The sequence below is a fragment of the Bufo bufo genome, chromosome 1 (assembly GCF_905171765.1).
Source record: "Bufo bufo chromosome 1, aBufBuf1.1, whole genome shotgun sequence".
Lineage (NCBI taxonomy): Eukaryota > Metazoa > Chordata > Amphibia > Anura > Bufonidae > Bufo > Bufo bufo.
In genome coordinates, this window is record NC_053389.1 from 809,069,272 (window position 1) to 809,091,658 (window position 22,387).

At 43.6% G+C, this 22,387-nt stretch overlaps 1 protein-coding gene across 1 annotated transcript; it reads right to left on the minus strand.

Annotated features, from left to right (window-relative positions):
• Positions 1–452: 452 nt before the first annotated feature.
• LOC120988864 (extracellular calcium-sensing receptor-like) lies at positions 453–22,111 on the minus strand. Its single transcript, XM_040416609.1, has 5 exons — positions 22,031–22,111; positions 18,325–19,155; positions 16,971–17,198; positions 1,434–1,557; positions 453–1,360 (listed from the first exon to the last, which is right to left on the minus strand). Exons 1-5 carry the CDS (start codon positions 22,109–22,111, stop codon positions 453–455), a joined length of 2,172 nt encoding a protein of 723 aa, XP_040272543.1.
• Between the last annotated feature and the right edge of the window lie 276 nt (positions 22,112–22,387).

Below are 22,387 nucleotides of genomic sequence, written 5' to 3' on the forward strand. Positions count from 1 at the left end.
GAAGTGTAGTGGCCATACTGAGTTACTGCAGCTAAGCTCTCACTGAAGTGAACGAGAGCTGAGATACAGTAACTTGGCTGTGTTTCCTGTTCCATTCAAACTTCTAGTTCCATTGCTTGAGGCTTCAGTAAGCAGCCACTCAATAGGGGAGCCAAGATGTCAGATTCTCACCAATCGGATAATAATGAGCATAGGTCATCAATATCAGGAGCCAGGAAAACCCCTTTAAGAGGCTGAGAGAGTTACATCACCTGAACTAGTAACAGATGCTGTATTTATGCCATCTTAGTAGACTCTGCTGGGTCTATTTTAGGGTGGTGCACCCAGGTTGACATATGTAAGCTAGTGATTGAACTCATAAAAGTTATTGAAAAAACTGTAGAAACTAGACTGCATAATACAATGGTGAACAGACACAAGATGTTTTGGTAGGAACTTTTTTAATTGAGTTTTTACATGATGATATGTTTACCAAGAAGGTTCTTCCTGGAGTTTACTTCAGGATGAAACAAAATAATATAGCATTTTGGAAGAAAGAAGCAACAGAGTATGGCCCAACTGGAAGACATGATAGCAAAGACCTCCATGGCCACAGTGTATTTACCACTAGTACTTAGTGAAGCTGGAATGAAGGACACCCATACAGTGAGGAACGCCAACATGCTGAAAGTGATATACTTGGCCTCATTGAACCTATCAGGAAGTTCTCGTGCCAAGAAAGCAACAAGACAACTAATAAGGGCCAAGAAACTCATATATCCTAAAGTAAACCAAAATGCTGTGGAATAACCTTCATTACATTCATAAACCAGGACTTCAGTCTTAGCTTTGATGTTAAATTCAGGGAAGGGAGGAGAAATAATAAGCCATATTGTACAGATCAGGAACTGAATGACAGTGCCCATAGATATGACTAGATAGGACACATGAGGTCTGGCCCACCTTCGTAAATCACTGTTTGGTTTTGTAGCTCTAAAGGCAATCATTACCAAGATAGTCTTTGCCAAAATACATGAAATACAGAATGCAAAAACCAGGGCAAAGGCCACTTGACGTAGGAGGCACTTCTCTTTTCCAGGATAGCCGATGAATGCCAGGGAAGACAAAAAACAAAGGGACAAGCAGATGAGAAGAAGACAACTGATGGTGTAATTGTTGGCACGGACAATGGGGGTGGTCTTGTAACAAATGAGTAGCCCTAGGATAGCTATAGGTACAAATGATGAAGTAACACTGATGGATGCTAACGTGATGCCCAATGTTTCTTCATACGAGAGGTATTCAATTGGTTTTAGTAGACATCTGTCCTTTTCTTCACTTGGCCATTTATTCCAAGGACAAGTAGAACAATTACTTGCATCTAAAAGATATAATTTTTTTTTAAATTCAGACACCAATATAATTATACTATTATAATTCTATAACTAACTCACCTGTTTTATTGGAAAACTCTCCTTGTGAACAAGGAACACATTGATAGCAACAGTTTGGTTCTCCTTGGATGGAAGCTTTTCGAGAACCTGGTTGACAACTTTTACTGCATATAGATATTGGAACCTAGAAATCATAATGGATAATTTTTATTAATTATATTCCTGTTTTAGAGATTTGCTAAATTTTGGAAATTTGATTAGGTGATATTTAGACAAATTTGACAGATTTCCTACATGATCCTTGATGTAATAGTATGGTATCAGAGCGCGTACTATAACAGTACAAAGCGAGAGCCAACATTCAACCAACAGGAACAGAAATATCTCCAATTCTGGATGATTTAACTCTTTAGGTGTTGTCTTAGTACTCATCAGAGCAAAATGGTTGGCATGGCAGACATGAGCTTAACTGAGGCCCCCCAAGTCTTCAATGCATGGGAACCTATTAGAACCTGCAGGACCCGTTAGTGCCAACAAAGTCAGCATGTAAATTAAAGGGTTATGTCATGAAAAGTGTTCCTATAGCATTATTGAATTATATACGCAGTAAAAATATTGTTTTGCTCTTTTATGTACATTTCCTTCTCCTCTCTGGCAGCCCTCCCCCCCTACTCCCCACTGTTTAGCAGTTTTTGGTCAACTTTCCTGCTCTCTTCCTCCCCTCAGTGCTGATGAACGGATCTCATAGTAAAGCAAAAATTATTTATTTTGTTAATTTTATGTACCCAAAAATAGAGCCACTTAAAATGAAAACTCGTCTTTCCCCGGAAAACAATTAGCCCCCTTTCACACGGGCGAGTATTCCGCACGGATGCGATGCGGGAGGTGAACGCATTGCACCCGCACTGAATACCGACCCATTCATTTCTATGGGGCTGTTCACATGAGCGGTGATTTTCACGCATCACTTGTGCGTTGCGTGAAAATCGCAGCATGTTCTATATTCTGCGTTTTTCACGCAACGCAGGCCCTATAGAAGTGAATGGGACTGCGTGAAAATCGCAAGCATCCGCAAGCAAGTGCGGATGCGGTGCGATTTTCAAGCACGGTTGCTAGGGGACGATCGGGATGGAGACCCGATCATTATTATTTTCCCTTATAACATGGTTATAAGGGAAAATAATAGCATTCTGAATACAGAATGCATAGTACAATAGGGCTGGAGGGGTTAAAAAAAAAAAAAAAAAATTTAACTCACCTTAGTCTACTTGATCGCGGCCCGGCATCTCCTTCTGTCTCCTTTGCTGAACAGGACCTGTGGTGAGCATTAATTACAGGTAAAGGACCTTTGGTGACGTCACTCCGGTCATCACATGATCCATCACATGATCTTTTACCATGGTGATGGATCATGTGATGACCGGAGAGACGTCAGCAAAGGTCCTTTACCTGTAATTAATGCTCACCACAGGTCCTGTTCAACAAAGGAGACAGAAGGAGATGCCGGGCCGCGATCAAGTGGACTAAGGTGAGTTAAATAATATTTTTTTTTTTTTAACCCCTCCAGCGCTAGTTTACTATGCATTCTGTATTCAGAATGCTATTATTTTCCCTTATAACTATGTTATAAGGGGAAATAATACAATCTACAGAACACCGATCCCAAGCCCGAACTTCTGTGAAGAAGTTCGGGATTGGGTACCAAAAATGCGCAATTTTTCTCACGCGAGTGCAAAACGCATTACAATGTTTTGCACTCACGCGGAAAAATCGCGGGTGTTCCCCCAACGCACCCGCACATTTTCCCGCAACGCCCGTGTGAACCCAGCCTTAGACCTTTTAGAGCTAAAAAGCTGTTAGAAAGCTTTGTAGAAAAAAAAAAATAGAATGTAGTGGGAAATGAAAAAAAAATGGTGCTCTCTGAAGGTGATATCCAGGAATGGATAATGATGAACTATCTTCTAGACCCCCAGGGATCTGGTGTTTCAGGGAGCCGCCGCCCTCACCGGAGCTCTGGTGAGTGCAGCCGGCTCCCAGCATCTCTCCAAGCACAGCGCCGTTTATTGTATTGCGGCTGTGCTTGCAGCTCATCTCCATTCACTTCAATGGAGCTGAGCTGCAACTAAGCCTTTCGATCATGTCCCATGGACTTCTAGCAGCTGATCAGCAGTGGTCCCGGGTGTTAAGTATCTAATATTAATTACCTATTCAGAGGATAGGTCATCAACATTAAAGGGAGTCTATCACCTAAAATCACCATTATAGAACACTAACATCAGGATCTCCATTAGAATGCTACCTTCCATATGGCTGTCCATCGCCGATTTTCTCATAAAAACACTTTTATTCAATATGTTAATTAGCTTCGGAAGGTGCCCAGGGGTGGCGTTCATGTGGCCGTTGCCCAGGCCCCTCGTCGCTTTTCATTCGAAACTCCTCCCCTTTCACCCCTCTGGCCCACCCTAGGTTCTTCTGATTATGTCCTCCTCTATATGAGAAGTCCAGCGCCAGCGCCGTTCAACAGATTTGCCGCTCCTGCGCACTTCATTCCCCATTATGGGCAGAGGCACAAGGACGGCTAGATCGGGATGTACAGGGTGGCACATGCGCATTTAACGCTCTTGTGCCTCTACTCATAATGGGGAATGAAGTGCGCAGGCGCGGCGAATCTGTTGAACGGCACTGGCGCTAGATTTCTCACTAAGAGGAGGACATAATCAGAAGAACCTAGGGCGGGCCAGAGGGGTGAAAGGGGAGGAGTTTCGAATGAAAAGCGACGAGGGGCCTGGGCAATGGGTAGTGTGATAGAAATGACTGTTTCTCTGCTGTCCATACATACAGGCTACAGACATAGTGCTGTGATGTCACAACAATACTTAGTGCACCAATCAGTAATATCTACTCAGACCTGATAAGGCTACTTTCACACTTGCGGCAGGACGGATCCGACATGCTGTTCACCATGTCGGATCCGTCCTGCGGCTATTTCGCCGTGCCGCCGGACCGCCGCTCCGTCCCCATTGACTATAATGGGGACGGGGGCGGAGCTCCGGCGCAGCACGGCGGTGCACGGCAAAAGCCGCCGGACTAAAAAGCCTGACATGCAGTAATTTTAGTCCGGCGGCCTTTCGCCGTGCACCGCCGTGCTGCGCTGGAGCTCCGCCCCGTCCCCATTATAGTCAATGGGGACGGAGCGGCGGTCCAGCGGCACGGCAAAATAGCCGCAGGACGGATCCGACATGGTGAACAGCATGTCGGATCCATCCTGCCGCAAGTGTGAAAGTACCCTAAAATGTGAAGTTGCATGTATTGCACAATAAATATGCGCATCATTAGTGCCAATTTGCGCAATCACAAAAATAATGACTGGAGATCACGAATTCTAGAATTATTGTGAATATTAAGCGAAAAATTCACGAAATATCGCAAAAACAAATATTGCCTATGCCGCTCATCACTGCACAGAATATCAACAAAAACTATATTAGTAATTGCCATATCATCTTATCCACACATTAGTCAAAAGTAGCCAGAAAGTGGCCAACCCCTTTAACTAATTAACACAGACATGTATGACATTATGCAAAGGGTCTATAAGGAACAGGCTGCTGCGCTGAAACTGTACTGTACATGGTGGGTGCCATCTGTATAATATAGCCGGAAAATGCCAGCAAAATGTGGTTAAGAGCATGGCAAGTGCTCTGCAAACAAAAGTGGATAGGGAAATGACTTTAACACCTTAAGGACTCAGGGCGTACCGGTACGTCCTAAGTTTAAATCGCAATTGCGGCACCGCGGGGGTTAATCCGAACAGGATGTCCGCTGAAATCATTCAGCGGGCATCCTGTCACAACACCCGGGGGGGTCATGTGACCCCCCCGTGTCGGCGATCGCCGCAAACCGTAGGTCAATTCAGACCTGCGGTTTGCGGCTTTACCTGCGGTTGCGGCGGCTGTGCAGCGGCGCCATCGGGTCCCCATGCGGCTGTGGGGGGAACCTGATGGCATGGAAGGCAGCGCGATGTCTAAGGAAGGCATCGCGCTGCCTTCCGGTGAAGAGCCTGTGAGATGCAGCCCCCTGGATCTCACAGGCAGGAAGCTGTATGAGTAATACACACAGTATTACTCATACAGCCAATGCATTCCAATACAGAAGTATTAGAATGCATTGTAAAGGATTAGACCCCCCAAAGTGGGACAAAAAATAAAGTGAAAAATAAATAGAAAAAATAAAGTTTCCCCCCCCAAAAAAAATTAAAGTTTCAAGTAAAAATAAACAAAAACGTAATTTTCTCCAAATAAAGTTTAAAAAAAATTGGTAAAAAATAGGGGGAAAAAAAAAGTATACATATTAGGTATCGCCGCATCCGGCTCTATAAACATATCACATGACCTAACCCCTCAGATGAACACCGTAAAAAAGAAAAACTGTGCTAAATAAACCATTTTTTTGTTACCTTACATCACAAAAAGTACAACAGCAAGCGATCAAAAAGGCGTTTGCCCACCAAAATAGTACCAATCTAACCTTCACATCATCCCACAAAAAATGAGCCCCTACCTGAGACAATCGCCCAAAAAAGAAAAAAGAAAACTATGGCTCAGAATATGGAGACACTAAAACATCATTTTTTTTGTTTGAAAAAAACTGTTACAGTGTAAAACTTACATAAATAAAAAAAGTATACATATTTGGTATCGCCGCGTTCGTATCGACCGGCTCTATAAAAATATCACATGACCTAACCCCTCAGATGAACACCGTAAAAAAAAAAAAAAAAAACTGTGCTAAATAAACAATTTTTTGTCACCTTACATCACAAAAAGTGTAATAGCAAGCGATCAAGAAGTCATATGCAACCCAAAATAGTGCCAATAAAACAGTCATCTCATCCCGCAAAAAATTAGACCCTACCTAAGATAATCGCCCAAAAACTGAAAAAACTATGGCTCTCAGAATATGGAGACACTAAAACATAATATTTTTTTTTTGTTTCAAAAATTATATTATTGTATAAAACTTACATAAATAAAAAAAAAGTATACATATTAGGTATCGCCACGTCCGTATCGACCGGCTCTATAAAAATGACCTAACCCCTCAGATGAATGTTGTAAATAACAAAAAATAAAAATTGTGCCAAAACAGCTATTTCTTGTAATCTTGCCTCACAAAAAGTATAAAATAGAGCAAGCAAAAATCATATGTACCCTAAACTAGTACCAACAATACTGCCAATCTATCCCGTAGTTTCTAAAATGGGGCCACTTTTTTGGAGTTTCTACTCTAGGGGTGCATCAGGGGGGCTTCAAATGGGACATGGTGTAAAAAAAAAACAGTCCAGCAAAATCTGCCTTCCAAAAACCGTATGGCATTCCTTTCCTTCTGCGCCCTGCCGTGTGCCCGTACAGCTGTTTACGACCACATATGGGGTGTTTCTGTAAACTACAGAATCAGGGCCGTAAATATTGAGTTTGGTTTGGCTGTTAACCCTTGCTTTGTAACCGGAAAAAAATTCTTAAAATTTGCCCAAAAATTGAAATTCTGAAATTTCATCTCCAACACCTAAAGGGTTAACGACGTTTGTAAAATCTGTTTTGAATACCTTGAGGGGTGTAGTTTCTTAGATGGGGTCACTTTTATGGAGTTTCTACTCTAGGGGTGCATCAGGGGGGCTTCAAATGGGACATGGGTGTAAAATAAAACAGTCCAGCAAAATCTGCCTTCCAAAAACCGTATGGCATTCCTTTCCTTCTGCGCCCTGCCGTGTGCCCGTACAGCGGTTTACGACCACATATGGGGTGTTTCTGTAAACTACAGAATCAGGGCCATAAATATTGAGTTTGGTTTGGCTGTTAACCCTTGCTTTGTAACTGGAAAAAAATTATTAAAATGGAAAATCTGCCAAAAAAGTGAAATTTTAAATTGTATCTCTATTTTCCATTAATTCTTGTGGAACACCTAAAGGGTTAACAAAGTTTGTAAAATTAGTTTTGAATACCTTGAGGGGTGTATTTTATAGAATGGGGTCATTTTTGGGTGCTTTCTATTATGTAAGACTCGCAAAGTGACTTCAGACCTGAACTGGTCCCTAAAAATTGGGTTTTTGAAAATTTCTGAAAAATTTCAAGATTTGCTTCTAAACTTCTAAGCCTTGTAACATCCCCAAAAAATAAAATATCATTCCCAAAATGATCCAAACATGAAGTAGACATATGGGGAATGTAAAGTAATAACTATTTTTGGAGGTATTAATATGTATTATAGAAGTAGAGAAATTGAAACTTGGAAATTTGCAATTTTTTACAAATCTTTGGTAAATTTGGTATTTTTTTATAAATAAAAATGATTTTTTTTTTTACTTAATTTTACCAGTTTCATGAAGTACAATATGTGACGAAAAAATAATCTCAGAATGGCGTGTATAAGTCAAAGCGTTTTAAAGTTATCAGCACTTTAAGTGACACTGGTCAGATTTGCAAAAAATTGCCAAGTCCTTAAGGTGAAATAGGGCTGAGTCCTTAGGGGGTTAAATAACATAAAATACGTAAAAATAAAAAATAATAATCGTGATCTAGGAGGACGAGGTCTATATGGGGTAGGAGGTTAAAGAGGCGGTGGATGTGGCGGTGTAGGGGGAAGCGGCGGTGGAGTAGGTAGCCTACACATTTTTTTGGTTTTAAATCTTTTTTTTTTTTTTTTTAAATCAGGGTACACCCCAAAACATTGGGAAATATAACCTGTGATAACCCCCTGCAGTCGTGCTAAACACACGTTCAGACAATACACCGGCTGCAGGGCAGGCCAGCTGTCACGGCTGAGGATCGGGAAAACCCTCAGCCGTGTGATGCCAAAAGACCGACAAATTAGTGATTTTTTTTAACCTGTCTAATAGGTATAGCAGTGGTACATCACACCCAAAAATTGGTGAATTTCACCCGAAAAAGTAACAGACTAATTTGTGAATATTTTTTAACCTGTCTAATAGGTATAGCAGTGGTATATCACATCCAAAAATTGGTGAATCTCACCCGAAAATGTAACAGACAAAGTAGTGAAATGACATAAAATAAAATGCGTACAAATAAAAAAAAAAAGTGATTTATGAGGCGGAGGTCCATATGGAGTAGGAGTTTGAGAAGGTGGTGAACGTAGAGGTGTTGGTGGAAGCAGAGTTGGATGAGGACGAGGTAGCCAACACTGGTTTTTGGTTTTAATATTTTTTTTTTATTAGGTTACACTCCAAAAGAGTGTGAAATATCCAAAATACAAGAATGAGCAATTGCGCTGTAGTATAACAATGGCTGCTTAGTGCCGGTATACATGTCTATTCTGCACAAGGTACGGACAAGTCCTGTGGGATCCATTCCTGGTTCATTTTAATGAACGTGAGCTTGTCCACATTGGCTGTGGACAGACGGCTGCGCTTGTCTGTGATGACGCCCCCTGCCGTGCTAAACACATGCTAAAAACACGTTCAGATAATACACTGGCTGCAAGACATCAAGCACCTCCAAGGCGTAAAGGGCAAGCTCATGCCCTATGCCCAATTTGGAGACCCAGAAGTTGAAGGGGGCAGACCTGTCATTCAGTACATGTAGGTGTGTGCACACATACTGCTCCAACATGTTGGTGAAATACTGCCTCCTACTAAGACGTTCCATATCAGCTGGTGGCGCTGGTTGTTGTGGCGTGCTGACAAAGCTTTTCCACATTTTGGCCATGCTAACCCTGCCTTCTGAGGTGCTGGCGGTGCCCCAGCTGCGTTGGCGACCTCTTCCTCTACCTTCGCCTTGGTCTTCCACTGTGCCCCCTCTGTCAGGTGGGAATGCCACAGCTGTCCTCTGTAGGAGGTGAATAGTCTGTGTCCTTTGTATCCCCCCAGCCATGCACCAGTGATGGTCATGAGCTGGTCTGGGTGCCACCCTGCTGTGAACAAGGTTCCTCCTCCTCCATCTCCTCCTCCTCATCCTCCACATCGTCATCCTCCAGAACTGTGCCTTGGCTGGACAATTGTGTACCTGGGGTTTGTGGGTGCAAGAACCCACCCTCAGAGCCACTTGTGAATGACTGGCCGGAAAACCTGCGAAATGATCCCTCTTCCTCCTCCTCCTCCTGTGCCACATCCTCTTCCATCATCGCCAGCAGCATTTTTTCAAGGAGGCATAGAAGTGGGATAGTAACGCTGAGAACGGCGTTATCGGCACTGGCCATGTTGGTTGAGTACTCGAAACAGCACAACAAGGAACACAGGTCTCGCATGGAGGCCCAGTAATTGGTGGTGCAGTGGTGCTGTTCCGCAGAGCGACTCACCCGTGCGTGCTGAAGCTGAAACTCCACTATTGCCTGCTGCTGCTCGCACAGTCTAGCCAGCATGTGCAAGGTGGAGTTCCACCTGGTGGGAACGTCGCATATGAGGTGGTGAGTGGGAAGGCCGAAATTACGCTGCAGCGCTGACAGGCGAGCAGCAGCAGGTTGAGAACGCCGAAAGCACGCACAGACGGCCGGCACTTTATGCAGCAGCTCTGACATGTCGGGGTAATTTTTAAGGAATCTCTGGACCACCAAATTCAGCACATGCGCCAGGCAAGGGATGTGCGGCAAACCGGCTAGTGCCAGAGCTGCTACGAGATTTCGCACATTACCAAGCCGGGCTTGAGGCTCACTAGCACCAAGCACTCAACTTTCTGTTGTTCAAGGCCCGTCCACAGCTCCTGCGCGGTGTGGGGTTTGTCCCCCAAACAGATACGTTTTAAAACTGCCTGCTGTCGTTTACCCCTGGCTGTGCTGAAGTTGGTGGTGAAGGTATTATGCTGATCGGATGAGGAGTCGGTAGAGGATGAGGAAGCGGAGTAGGAGGAGGAAGCAACAGGAGGCAAACTTAAGCACCCTGGTGGAAGGACATGCGCCAAACTGCTATCCGCCTCAGTCCCAGCCGCCCCTGCATTTACCCAGTGTGCTGTTATGGAGATATAACGTCCCTGACCGTGCTTACTGGTCCACGTATCCGTAGTGAGGTGCACTTTGCCACAGATGGCGTTGCGCAGTGCACCCCTGATTTTGTCCCCCAATTGGTTGTGCAGGGAAGGGATGGCTCGCCTGGAAAAGTAGTGGCGGCTGGACACGACGTACTGTGGGACAGCCACCGCCAAAAGGCCTTTAAAACTCTCCGTCTCCACCAGACGGAATGACAGCATTTCAAAGGCCAGTAATTTAGAAATGCTGGCATTTAGGGCTAGGGATCGCGAGTGGGTAGGGGGTTACTTCCTCTTCCTCTCCAGTGTTTGTGAGATGGAGAGCAGAACGCTTTCGTGGGACATTGTGGAGATGCTTGGTGACTCAGGTGGCGGTGTTGCTGGCAGATCCTCTATTTGCGGGGTGGCAGGTGGCACTGTCACTCCAGAGGTGGGTGAAGAGGCCGAGACTGCAGCAGAACAAGAAGCAGGAGGAGCCAGAGACCTTTCTTGGTTTTTGAGGTGGCTACTCCACTGCAGCTCATGCTTTGCACTTAGATGCCTGGTCATGCAGGTTGTGCTCAGGTTGAGAATGTTTATGCCTCGTTTCAGGCTCTGATTGCACAATGTGCAAACCACTTGTGTCTTGTCGTCAGCACATTGTCTGAAGAACTGCCATGCCAGGGAACTCCTTGGAGCTGGCTTTGGTGTGCTTGGTCCCTTGCTGCGGTGGGCAGTAGCAGGCGTACTGTCTAGGGGACGGCCGCTACGCTTTTGCACCCTGCTCCCTCTTCTTCTGTGCTGGTGGCTCTGTGCGACCACCGCCTCTTCCTCCGAACTACATATGTCATTCGCATGACCTTGATTCCATGTGGGGTCGAGGACTTCATCGTCCTCCACATCATCATCCATCCAGTCTTCACCCCTGCCCTCCTTGTCAGTCTGCACACTTTCAAAAGCCCCAGCAGTTGGCACCTGTGTTTCGTCATCATCCGAGACATGCTGCGATGGTCTTCCCATGTACTCATCTTGAAACATAAGTGGTTGGACATCGGTGCACTCAATATCTTCCACTTCTGGGGCAGGGAAAGGTGGATGGCCCTGGGAATCCCTGCTAACAGAGTCATCAAAAAGCAGAAGAGACTGCTGCATGACTTGGGGCTCAGACTGCTTGGCTGATTTGCAAGGGGGTGAGGTGAAATACTGATGGACATGGGCTGCAGGTGCCAACTGTGGTCTTTCAGCAGGAGACTTGGTGGGAGACAATGTGAAGGAACTGGAGGCACTGTCAGCAACCCAATATACTATCGCCTGTACTTGTTCTGGCCTCACCATTCGTAGAGCCGCATTAGGCCCGACCAAATAACGCTGCAGGTTGTGTCGCCTACTCGCACCTGAGGAAGGGGTTTAATTTGTGTGTGTAGCTGGCACAGATCAACCACGTCCTCTCCCTGCAACAGGAGCTCCACCAGCAGCACCACTACCTGGGCCACGTCCCTTATTTGACGCTCTCCTCATATGTCTCAAATTTAGGATCTTGCCCTAAATGGGTGTTTAATTAATAGCAGAATAGAACGACAGTATATAAAGGTTGTATCTCACACGTACAGATGCAGATTAGGCCGCAATTAAAGTTTTTTGCCCAAAATGGGTGTTTTTTTAATAACTGAATAGAACCACAGTATCTAAAGGGTGTATCTTACACGTCCTGATCCAGACTAGGCCGCAATTAAAGTTTTTTGCCCAAAATGGGTGTTTGGTTAATAACTGAATATGACGGCAGTATATAACTCTTGAATTTCACACGTGCTGATGCAGCAAGGGCTGAAAAATTGGGTATTTTGCCCAAAAAGGCTGTTTTATAAATAGAAGAATATAACCACAGTATCTAAAGTGTGTATGTCACACATACAGATACAGACTAGGCCGCAATTTAAGTTTTTTTCCCAAAATGGTTGTTTTTCAAATATCTGAATAGAACAGTATCTATAGTGTGTATCTCACAATGACATAAGCAGCAAAGGCTGCAAAATTATTTTTTTTGCCCAAAATGGGTGTTTGTTTAATAACTGAATATGACAGCAGTACTGTATATAACCCTTGAATTTCACACGTGCTGATGCAGCAAGGGCTGTAAAATTGTGTATTTTGCTCAAAAAGTGTGTTTTATTAATAGAAGAATAGAACCACAGTATCTAAAGTGTGTATCTCACACCGACTGATCCAGACTAGGCCGCAATTAAAGTTTTTTGCCAAAAATGGTTGTCTTTTAAATAAATGAATTGAACCACAGTATCTAAAGGATGTATCTCACATGTACTGATCCAGACTATTCCAGAATTAAAGATTTTTGCAAAAAATGGCTGTTTTTGAAATAACTGAATAGAACCACAGTATATAAAGTGTGTATCTTATATATATAGCAAAGGCTGCAAAATTAACTTTTTTGCCCAAAACGGGTGTTTGTTTAATAACTAAATATGACAGCAGTATATAACCCTTGAATTTCACACGTGCTGATGCTGCAAGGGCTGTAAAATTGTGTATTTTGCCAAAAAAGTGTATTTTAAAAACCCAGAAAATTATGACTGTATTTCTTTTTTTTATATATATATATATTTTTTTTATTTAATCCAATAAAGTACAAAAAGAACAATAGTAGTACATTTAACAGTTACATAATAAAAAACAAAACAAAAAAACATCAGGCATCAACCAAGAGGAAGTAAGCGTGCTTAATACAATTGCACCGATAAAATGTAGTAGGGTATTCGTTCCCCTGCCACTAAAACATCCCCTACATGGAGATACTTGACCTATCCAATACATTACAGTAAATGCACACCACTTATATTACCTTTAAACCTTATTTCCCCCCTCCCCTACCATCCCGCCCCTCCCAAACCCATATCCCCCCACCCTATATCCACCGGGAAGATTGTGGGGGGGGGACAAAAAACAAATAAGTAAAAAAAAAAATAATAATATATATATATATATATAATATATCCATATCTATTTGTTTATATGTTTTGACCACTGAGCCCAAATTTTCTCATGTCTATAACCTATGTTGCTCTTAATATATCCTACTCTTTCTATTATACAATTGGAGTTCATCAGATTTTCCCATTCTTTTATTGTTGGTACCTCAGGGCGCATCCATCTTCTTGCTATCAGTAAGCGAGCTATAAAACATGATTTGTATAACATAATTTCATTCTCCTTTGATAGCTCATGGGAAGTTTCACCCAAAATACATACAGAAGCCGTCCATTGGATTAATTCAATCAGACTGCACCAGAATGGTTGAATCTTTGGGCACCTCCACCACATATGGATAATGTCCGCTTTATCATTCATACATCTAGGACATAATCCGGGCGTTTTAGCTGAAACTTTCTTGAGCCATTTTGGTGTTATATATAAACGATGTAATATCATAAACTGAGTTACCCTGTGAGAGGGGTTCCTCAGATATGGTTTAAAACACCAAAATTTTCCCCACTGATCATCTGTTATTATCCCTATATTATTCTCCCATTTTAATTTACTATTACAAATAAATCCCTCACTTCTAGTTTCTCGTATTTTTTTATACAAGCTTGACACCAATTTGTGCTTACCTTTCCAGCCTAATATATAATTCATGACCTCGTGTGATTTTATCACTATATCTTCCTTTTTTATAACCGTTTTAACAATAAAATGGCTGTATTTCTAGCTCAAATTGCACACTGACTAATCCAGATGTTGGATATTGCCAAAAAAGTGTGTTTTTTTTGTAACAGAATATGAAAGCTGTATATAACCCTTGAATTCCACTCGTGCAGATCTGTAAAATAGTGTATATAGCAAGAAAAGGGTGTTTGTAAAAACCCAGAAAATTATAGCTATATTTCTAGCTTAAATTGCACACTGACTAATCCTGCAAATGCACCAGATGTTGAATATTGCCCAAAAAATTGGATTTTTTAAAACCAGATTATTATTGCAGTATTTCAAGCTTGGATTTGAATGTCACAAAAGCACATACCGTATTTTTCGCCCCATAAGACACACTTTTTCTCCCCCAAAATGGGGGGGAAAATGCCCCTGCGTCTTATGGGGCGAATGCTTGCAGTTTTACATCGCAAGCTGCGATGTACGAGCGAGCGGGGACTCGGGGAGGGACTGGGAGGAGGAGCTGGGGGCCGGCAATAGCGGCGGGGCGGTGCAGTCAGTGTAGTATAGCCCCGCCGCTCCGGTATACTAATATAAGATGTCTTATTCAATTAATAGTTATTAAACATGCCCCCCAACTCCTAATAGTACCTTACATCCTAACAGCTTCTGTAGAATGCAGGCAGGCCGGGCGGGCGGCAGCGTAACTCCCTGATGTCACGTGCCTGCGCCGCCTACTTTATGAATGAAGCAGGCGGCGCAGGCAAGTGACGTCAGTGAGGGACGCGCCGGCCGCCCGGCCTGCCTGCCGGCATTGTACAGAAGCGGTTAGTATGTAAGGTACTATTAGGAGTTGGGGGGGCATGTTTAATAACTATTAATTGAATAAGACATCTTATATTAGTATACCGGGAGGGGATCTGTGGATGGCACAGTTATGGGCTGGGGGGGGTCTGTGGATGGCACAGTTATGGGCTGGGGGGGTCTGTGGATGGCACTGTTATGGGGTGGGGGGGGTCTGTGGATGGCACATATATAACAGTGCCACCCACAGATCCCCCTGTAACAGTGCCATCCACAGATCCCCCCTGTAACAGTGCCATCCACAGATCCCCCCTGTAACAGTGCCATCCACAGATCCCCCTGTAACAGTGCAAGCCACAGATCCCCCCCATAACAGTGTCCGTCATCCACAGATCCCCCCCATAATAGTGTCCGTCATCCACAGAACCCCCCATAACAGTGTCCATCATCCACAGATCCCCCCATAACAGTGTCCGTCATCCACAGATCCCCCCATAACAGTGTCCGTCATCCACAGATCCCCCCATAACAGTGTCCGTCATCCACAGATCCCCTCATAACAGTGTCCGTCATCCACAGATCCCCCCATAACAGTGTCCGTCATCCACAGATCTCCAGTAATAGTGCCATCCACAGACCACCATTAGTTCCAAACCCACCAAACACACAGCACACCTTTTGGTTAAAAATATTTTTTTTCTTATTTTCCTCCCCAAAAACCTAGGTGCGCCTTATGGGCCGGTGCGTCTTATAGAGCGAAAAATACGGTATGCTGTGCTGGTGCACTGAGCTTGCATAAAATGGCCGCTGCCGCCCACCCACCTACCTAACTAACTGACAGATAAAAGTTGTTTTTTTTCTGTCACTGGGCTCGAGGCAGGGTAAAAAGATTGTGCACTGCATCCACACAACTAAATGTATGTAGATCGCTGAGTTATATTGGAGTTCTGATGACAGATTCTGTCCTATTCTCTCTCTGAAATAACCAGCAGCATCCTCTCCCTACACTAAGCACATAGAGTGACGTGCAGCGCTACGTGTCTCCAGCTTATATAGAGGCTGGGTCACATGCTGCACTGGCCAATCACAGCCATGACATTAGTAGGCAAGGCTGTGATGGCTTCTAGGGGCAAGTAGTATGACGCTTGTTGATTGGCTGCTCTGCAGCCTTTCAAAAAGCGCTGAGAAATCGCCGAACAACGAACCCGAACTTTTACTGAAATGTTCAGGTTCCCTTAACCCTAGCCATAACAGAAAACATAATATCTTGTGATTCACCAATTTTTGGTCACCTTGTCCCCCCTAAAACATAGAATAATGGTTATCAAAAAGTGGTTCCAATAAAAACAGTTCATCTCAGAAAAAAGAAGCCCTCATGCAGCTCTGTAGATGGAAAAATAAAAAGTTATGGCCGTCAGGAAATGGTTATGCAAAGAAAATTTTAAATTATTATTTTTTTTTTAAAGTAGTAAAACAAAATTACAACTATAATATTTGTTCTTGCTGTAATCATATTGATCCACAGAATAGGAACGTCATGTCATTTTTAACACATTAATATTAAAACTCCCAAAAATCTTGTCGGAATTGTGGTTTTTTTCAATTTCACAGAATAAAGAATTTTCTCCCATTTTGCAATCCAAGACATGCTAAGGGTGGGTTCACATCTGCGTTCTGGATTCCGTTATGACTTTCCGTTATAACATGGTTATAACGGAAAATAACGGAATCCATAAGACGGAAGTCAAAACGGGTGCCTTTAGAGGCATTCCGTTTTGATCCGTCTGGGTCCCATTATGCAAGACGGAAAACAAAGTCCTGTCAACAGGACTTTTTTCTCCATTCTGCATAACGGAAACCAGACGGATCTGTTATGCTTCCCCATTAAGACGGAAAGCAAAACGGAATGCTTTTTAAAGGCTCCCGTTTTGCATTCCGTCATAATACATAAGTCAATGGGCAGCATAACGGATCCGTCCTTCCGTCTTATAGATTGCGTTATTTTCCGCTATAACCATTTTATAACGGAAAGCCATAACGGAATACAGAACGCAGATGTGAACCCACCCTAAATTAAATAGTGGCTTTATAAAATGCATCTTGTGCCGCAAGAAATAAGTCCTCATGTGACTATGTGAACGAAAAATGTAGAAAGTTATGGCTTTTGGAATGTTACCTTTTCATCACCAAATGGCCACTGGACAGAACTGGTGTTAACATAAAGGGTTCCTTTGTAAGTGGCTGTGCTGGTAAAATTTCCCACTTTAACCTGTTTGATGGAACCTCCCAGGTCCATTTGCCAGTTGACAATATCGTATGTTGGAGGGGGGTCTCCATTCTCATCAAAAAATAAATCCTTTCCACTGCTTAACTTTATTCGGGCCTTCTTCATGTAATGGAGAACCTATGATGAGAATTTGGTTAATTATTTAAAGGGCTCAACATAATTTTTATATTGATGCTTAGTATAGGTCTTCAGTATCAGACCGACTCCTTGCACTCCCACTGATTAGCTGAGGAATTGGAGTGGTAGTGGCCCTGAAGAAGTGTGTGTCATAGTATGCTCCCTCAGGTCGTTGCTCCCTGGGGATCGAGGCAATGTAAATGCAGTTTATAGTAAGCATAAAAGTGGATTTCAAGTGCAATTTTCTCTGGAACCAGTAAAAATTGAGGCAGGCTGGTTGGCTGCAATTCGGCGCTTACCATAGGTTGTACTGGTCTAGTGACAATCTGGGTGATGGGTAGTCCCTCACCTTTCATCAGTGTATTTAATGCTGGTTGTGGCAGTTTACTCTGTAATTTTGCATCTCAAGACTTTACTTGAGGCTTGGAGTAAGTTCATCTCTCTGGAGAATCAGTAACAGGAGCAGGATCTCTGCAGTCAGATTCCACTACCCTCTGTAGCTACACAGGAGCTGCCCCTCCTGGTAGGAAGCAGGACCAGTTCACTTCTACCAAGAGGGGAGGAACAGGGTGGTTAGCCCTGTTTCTTGCCAACCGTTTGCCAACCATTCCTAGCTGGATTAAACAGCCAGAAGCATACAATAAAACACATAACATTATAATATAAAAATAGTTACAATATTGCAGTACCCCCAGGTCTGGGGTACTAAACATGTTTTGTGATGAAGCAGTAATTGTGCCATCTCTGACACACCATTACCAACCCATAGACCATGTCTCCTTGCAGAGAGAAATATGCACTTGGAATATCGCCTGTAATCAGTATATGTTGCATGAAGATGTTGCCTTTGAATTAATGCAGCTAGAACCCTTGGTAATAATCCAGGTAGCAAATGTTAGATCACACGTCCCTATAGTTGTATGAATGACAGCGCAAACACATGACAACTGATCTTCATATCTCCTCCTTAACGTGGACGTGCTGAGGAGAAACAGAAGACTAGGCAATGGTGCCAAGTGATCTAGAAAGCATAAACCGTCCTGTGGATAGGTTAGGAATAAAAATTGGCCGGCATATTAGATATAGACATTTCTGTAGTTCCTTATCTCTACTGCAGATTTCTTACTTGCCATGGCTTAATGTTCAAAATATCTGAGCAGCTTCCATTTAGAAAAGGACCTTCTCCAACTCTACATAAACTCAGGTCATGCATAGCTTTAGCAATAACATAGATTGCATTGTAGAGGTTATATGACATTCCGAAGTGAGATACATTATTCAGGCTTATCTGAAAGTTCTCCAATCTGTCATCCACAGTGCAATTCCTATTTGGCCTTTCACGGTTGAATATTATGTTTTTGACATCCAAAAAAGTACAACCGATATTATTTTCCCAAAACATCCTATCCCAGGGCTCTTCTAACACTTTGGAGAAATTAAAATTCTTAGTATAGTCCTGGAACCCTGGAATTTGTCCAACGGAAAAATAGAAGCCCAGGGTTCCTGTAAGAAGCTTGGAATATTTTTCAAAAACTAGCAAGCTGGAGTTTGCCCAGCCGTCACTGGCCACCCAAAGCTTCACAGTGATATTATGACGTAGACATCCATCAAACAGCAGAATGAGGTCAGCTTCAGATGCAAAGATAATTATTATCTTGGCTCTAGACTTTTTGATGGTCTGGATGATACGTGGAATGTTGTGATCTGGACTACTGCTCTGAATATACTCCAAGAATTCCACACAAGCTCCAGATTTGATGAATTCTTGTCTCACTCCCTGTATGCCCTGGTATCCATAATCATTAGAATCAGCGATCATCCCCACCCAGGTCCATTGGAAATGCAACAACAGTTGGGCCAGTCCTTTGGATTGGAAAGCATCACTTGGAGCAGTACGAAGAAAAGATGGGAACTGGGTCTTGTCACTTAGACGGGAGCTGGTCGAAACATGGCTGATCTACAATGTGAAAATTTTATTTAAAAAATGGGGAAAAAAAACACATTTTTAAATACTTTAATTATACAACAACTTTAATTCTATTTTTTTGATTTTTTTCAAATATCCTTTAAGGACTAAATAATTTCTTTATTCTGTTCATTTAGGCCAATGATCACCAAAATGTATAAATGTACTTCTCTGTTTCTGTCCCGTGCAAGCTGTAATGTAATGTAAACAGGACTTTCACTCTGTCCCCCTCTGATACACATCTTGTGCAATCAACATTTTTCTCACGCCTATAACTAGAAATAACTAGTCTTGTATGCAATACAGACACACTGAACAAAAGACTAAATTTGTTTCAAAGATTTGTGTGTCATGTTACAAGATCTAAAGAACCTGCTTCAGAGATATTGGGAGACAATAGTGGGGTCGTCACATATAGTGGGGGCATCAGAGATAGTGGGGTCATCAAAGATAGTGGGAGTCACCGGAGATAGTGGGGTCATCACAAATAGTGGGGGCACTAGAGATAGTGGGAGTCACCAGAGATACCAGGGGTCATCACAAATAGTGGGGACACAAGAGATACTGGGGCACCAGAGATAGTGGGTTCATCAAAGATAGTGGGAGTCACCAGAGATACCAGGGGCACCAGAGATAGCGGGGTCATCACAAATAGTGGGGACACCAGAGATACTAGGGCACCAGAGATAGTGGGGTCATCAAAGATAGTGGGAGTCACCAGAGATACCAGAGGCACCAGAGATAGTGGGGTCATCACAAATAGTGGGGACACCAGAGATACTGGGGCACCAGAGATAGTGGGGTCATCAAAGATAGTCGGAGTCACCAGAGATACCAGGGGCACCAGAGATAGTGGGGTCATCACAAATAGTGGGGAGACCAGAGATACTTGGGCACCAGAGATAGTGGGGTCATCACAAAAAGTGGGGACACCAGAGATACTGTGGACACTAGTTTGGTGACTTCGTGGTTCACTGCTAAACGGTTAATATTATAATATGCTATGGTTCACTTCTAAAGTTTTTTAAAACATTCACCCAGAGGTTAACTATGCACTATGTATTCAAAAAGGTTGTGTATGGAAGCAAAATAGTTAACTGGCATGTCTTAGTAATATTTTCCAGGGGGCAGGCTGGCCCCACTTTCCCCTGGCTTGAGAATTGTTCTTGGCAAGTCAACCAAGAGAGAGGATGTATATGCTACAGCACGAGAAAGAAATTCTTCTACAGGGAGATAATGGTGGTACCAGAGATAGAGAGGACACCAGGTCTCCAAAGGCCCTATTACACAGGGTGACCAAGCAGGCAATCAGGGCCGGTTCTATGTGAAATGGGGCCCTGGGGCGAAAAACAATAAGGCCCCCCCCACACGACACTTGCTGACTTTAACGCCCCCCCCCCCATCACTACAGAAATACAGCGCCCCATACCTCTTACATCCAGTGACGTCTCCTTTGATGTAGATGTTCTCTGTCCTCGTCTTCTCCTTTCAGATCTTCAGACCAGACCACCATTTTGTCACCATTTTCCGATTCTGCAGTTTGACAACAACAAAAAAATCTTGGTTTACTACTTTTCCATCATCCTCCCATCTTCTGGACAAATCATCCTACTACCCTCAATACTGTGCCGCTGTGCTCCCCAATACTATACTGCAGAAACAGATAATACCCCTGATAATACTAGTACCACACAGAGCCCCCCCCATATAAAATACCCCTTCTTTGTGGCCTCAGTAGAAGCCCCCATAGTGCCCCATAATAATGTGCCAGTAACAAGTGCCTCTCCATGCCCTCCATGTGCCAGTAACAAGTGCCAAACCCCCCATGTGCCAGTAACAAGTGCCTCTTTTCCCCCTATGTGCCAGTATCAAGTGCCTCCCTCTATGTGCCAGTATCAAGTGCCAACCCCCATGTGCCAGTATCAAGTGCCAAACCCCCCATGTGCCAGTATCAAGAGCCAAACCCCCATGTGCCAGGATCAAGTGCCAACACCCCCCTTGTGCCAGTATCATGTGCCAACCCCCCCGTGTGCCAGTATAAAGTGCCAACCCCCCATATGCCAGTATCAAGTGCCTCCCGCTCCCCCCATGTAGCAGTAAAAGTCCGGTATTAAAAAAAAACAAAAAAACACTTATACTTACACAGCGATGAGATGCAGGCCTCTTCTGGCCTCTGCCCCGCGCTGTATGGCTCAGGCGGCGCAATTACGTCATCGCGCCACCTGCAGTGGCCTCTGAAAGGCTGCGGGCCTTGTGTCGGCAGCCTATCAGAGGAACAGGGAAGGGAGACGCCTCTCCCTCCTCTGCCCTACAGCACAGGCATCTGTATCGCTGTCCTGAGGATGGCGATACAGATGACTATGGAGATGAATGCTTCCACAATGGAAGTGTTCATCTTCCTGTGACCTACCGCCGCGGGCCCCCTTCCCGGAGCCAGAGCGAGGCCCCCACCAGCGTGAGGCCTCACAAATAAATAAAAAAAACTCTCGGGACCAGCCGGTGTCAGGCCTATATGGAAGCACCAGCCCTGCAGGCAATTATAATATATGTGTGCGTGCTCCTTCAGAAAGTCTGGTATATTGTTCCTGATGAAGAGACCTCAGGAAAGCTGCTCTGTACTGTAACATTATTTATTTTATTTCCATTACCCATTATAAGGTATCTTGCTTGCAAGATTCTGATTGTTTCTCTTAGTGAGGGCGACATAAATGTTGTGCCACTTATGATAACAGATGAGAACTGATACTGTGGAGACACCATAGAATAACTCTTTAATAGTAATTATTAGAGTTGAGGAAAGCTGTCAAAACTTTGATTTGGCTGCTTCCCTGAATAACACAAAGAAATTTGCTTTGTGACGAATTACTTCTTTGTGAGTAGCGGCTGCAATGACAGGGAACAGCGATGGTGCCACCCCGTCATTGAACTCTTCAGATGCCACATTCATCGCTGATCGTGACACCTGAGATGACCATTAAGGGGTTGTCAGTGGCTAATCTGTTATAGAAAAAATAATAATAATGCCCTTATCTATTTGATCGTAAAGAGTCCGCCGTGGCCATCTTGAATGAAGATCCAGTGAGAAATCTTGCACGGTGCATGATGACGTCATATGTCCCCCCCCCAAAAAAAAAAAAACACTGTCTTTTGAGCATCCGCCTTCACACAGTCAGTATTTGGTCAGTAATTGATCAGTATTGGTAGGGCAAAACAGGAGTAGGTC